A 1,995-nucleotide genomic window follows, 5' to 3' on the forward strand; every position below is an offset into this window, starting at 1 on the left:
GGGAGTCCCCGGGGTAGTATTGTTCGGGCTTAAGCGTATGCGGAACTCGACGGTTAACGCAAGAGACAGTCGATTTATCCTGGTTCGGACCCTCGATCTATGATCGAGTAATAGCCCTACGTCCAGTCGGCGTTTAGCCTTGCGTTGGATTGATTGTGTGTTGTTGTGTTGTAGAAGTCGTGATCCCCTCGATCTAAGGAGCCCTGCCCTCCTTTATATAGTCAGGAGGTCAGAGTCCTAGTCGGTTTACAATTAGAGTTCCTAGTAGGATTACAGAATAATACTACTACTAGGATTACATGGGAAAAATCCTAATTAGACTTGGTCTTCTCCCTTCCTTGCGGGGTATGTTGTGGGTCTTGCATTGATAGTATCACCATGAATAACTACTTGGTAGGCGGTGTCTCATCGACTGGCTGCTCTTCCTTGATGGATGGGGTCATGAGGTCTTGAACAAAAACTCCTGTCGGAACTTCGGCCCTAGATGACCCCAACTTAGATAGGCGATCGTCCGCCTAATTAGCATCTCGGGGAATGTGATGCTAATCGATGCCATAAAATTTCCCTTTGACTTTCCTGATCTCCGCACAATAAGCATCCATCTTTTCACTAGTGCAAGACCAATCCTTGTTGACCTGGTTGATGACCAGGGTAGAATCACCGAATACCATGAGGCGCTTGACCCTGAGCTCGGTGGCGATGCAGAGATCATGGAGACATGCTTCGCATTCGGCGGCATTGTTGGAGGCCGGAAAATGAATCCAGAGTACGTAGCGGAGCTCCTCCTTGGAGGGAGTAACAAATAGTATGCCTGCCCTGGCACCTTCAATGTTGAGAGCACCATCGAAGTACATCTTCTAATGCTAGGGGTGATCGGCCGGGATAGGCTCTTGGATCTCGGTCCATTCGGCGATGAAATCAGCCAAAACTTGTGACTTGATGGTTGGTCAGCTCCTAAACTCGATGGAGTATGTTTTGAGCTCAACTGCCCACTTGATGATGCGGCCATTAGCTTCTTTGTTGGAGAGGATATCACTAAGTGGGAATTCGGAGACCACGATGATGTTGTAAAACTTAAAGTAATGGCAAATCTTGCAGGATGTAATCAGGACCGCATACAATAGTTTCTGAACCTGAGGATATTAAGTCTTGGACTCATTTAGGACCTTGCTGATGAAGTAGACTGGTTGCTGGACCTTGTACGCATGCCTAGCCTCCTCGCGCTCAACAACAATAGCCGTACTTACAACCCAGGGAGTTGCGGCGATGTAGATCAATAAAGTCTCACCGGGTTGGGGCACAATCATAACTGGAGACAAAGTCAAGAACTGTGAGCCTGGTGAAAGCTTCATCAGCTTCCTCCGTCCACTCAATACATTTGCTAGCCTTAAGCAGCTTGAAGAAGGGGAGACCTTTCTCTCCAAGGAGCGATATGAAGCGGCTAAGAGCCACCATGCATCCCGTAAGCTTCTGGACATCTTTTACATAGGTCGGCCACTTCATTCAGGTGATGGCTGAGACCTTTTCGTGGTTTAACTCAATGCCCCTTGCGCTGATGATGTAGCCTAGGAGGATGCTGGATGGAACACCGAATATACACTTGGTAGGATTTAGCTTCCACCACATTTCTTGAGGGCCTTGAATGTTTGCTTGAGGTTGGCGAAGAGCTTATCGGTGGTCTTGGACTTAACAACAATGTCGTCGATGTAGGCCACAACATTGTGTCCTATTTCATCTTTAAGGCAACGCTGAATGGCCCTCTAATATGTTGCACTGGTATTTTTTAGTCCAAAGGACATGGTGGTGTAACAATAGGTGTTGAACGGTGTGATGAAGGATGCTTTGATCCGGTCCTCCTCTTTCAAGGAGATCTAGCGATAACTAGAATAGCAATCTAAAAAGAAAGCAATTCATAACCTATAGTGGAATCAATGACCTCGTCGATGCGAGGATGACCGAAGGAGTCTTTAGGGCAGTGTTTGTTGAGATCGGTAT

General features: G+C 47.2%; 1 protein-coding gene across 1 annotated transcript; it reads right to left on the minus strand.

Annotated features, from left to right (window-relative positions):
• Positions 1-542: 542 nt before the first annotated feature.
• On the minus strand, positions 543-854 carry LOC136479704 (uncharacterized). Its single transcript, XM_066477476.1, has one exon. The coding sequence runs from the start codon at positions 852-854 to the stop codon at positions 543-545; it is 312 nt and encodes a 103-aa protein (XP_066333573.1).
• Positions 855-1,995: the final 1,141 nt, after the last annotated feature.

The sequence above is a fragment of the Miscanthus floridulus genome, chromosome 9 (genome assembly GCF_019320115.1).
Source record: "Miscanthus floridulus cultivar M001 chromosome 9, ASM1932011v1, whole genome shotgun sequence".
In the NCBI taxonomy this organism is placed as follows: Eukaryota; Viridiplantae; Streptophyta; class Magnoliopsida; order Poales; family Poaceae; genus Miscanthus; species Miscanthus floridulus.

Bases quoted from the DNA above. Each gene is read 5' to 3' on its own strand.
- LOC136479704 (XM_066477476.1), bottom strand. From the start codon at position 854: ATGTACTTCGATGGTGCTCTCAACATTGAAGGTGCCAGGGCAGGCATA.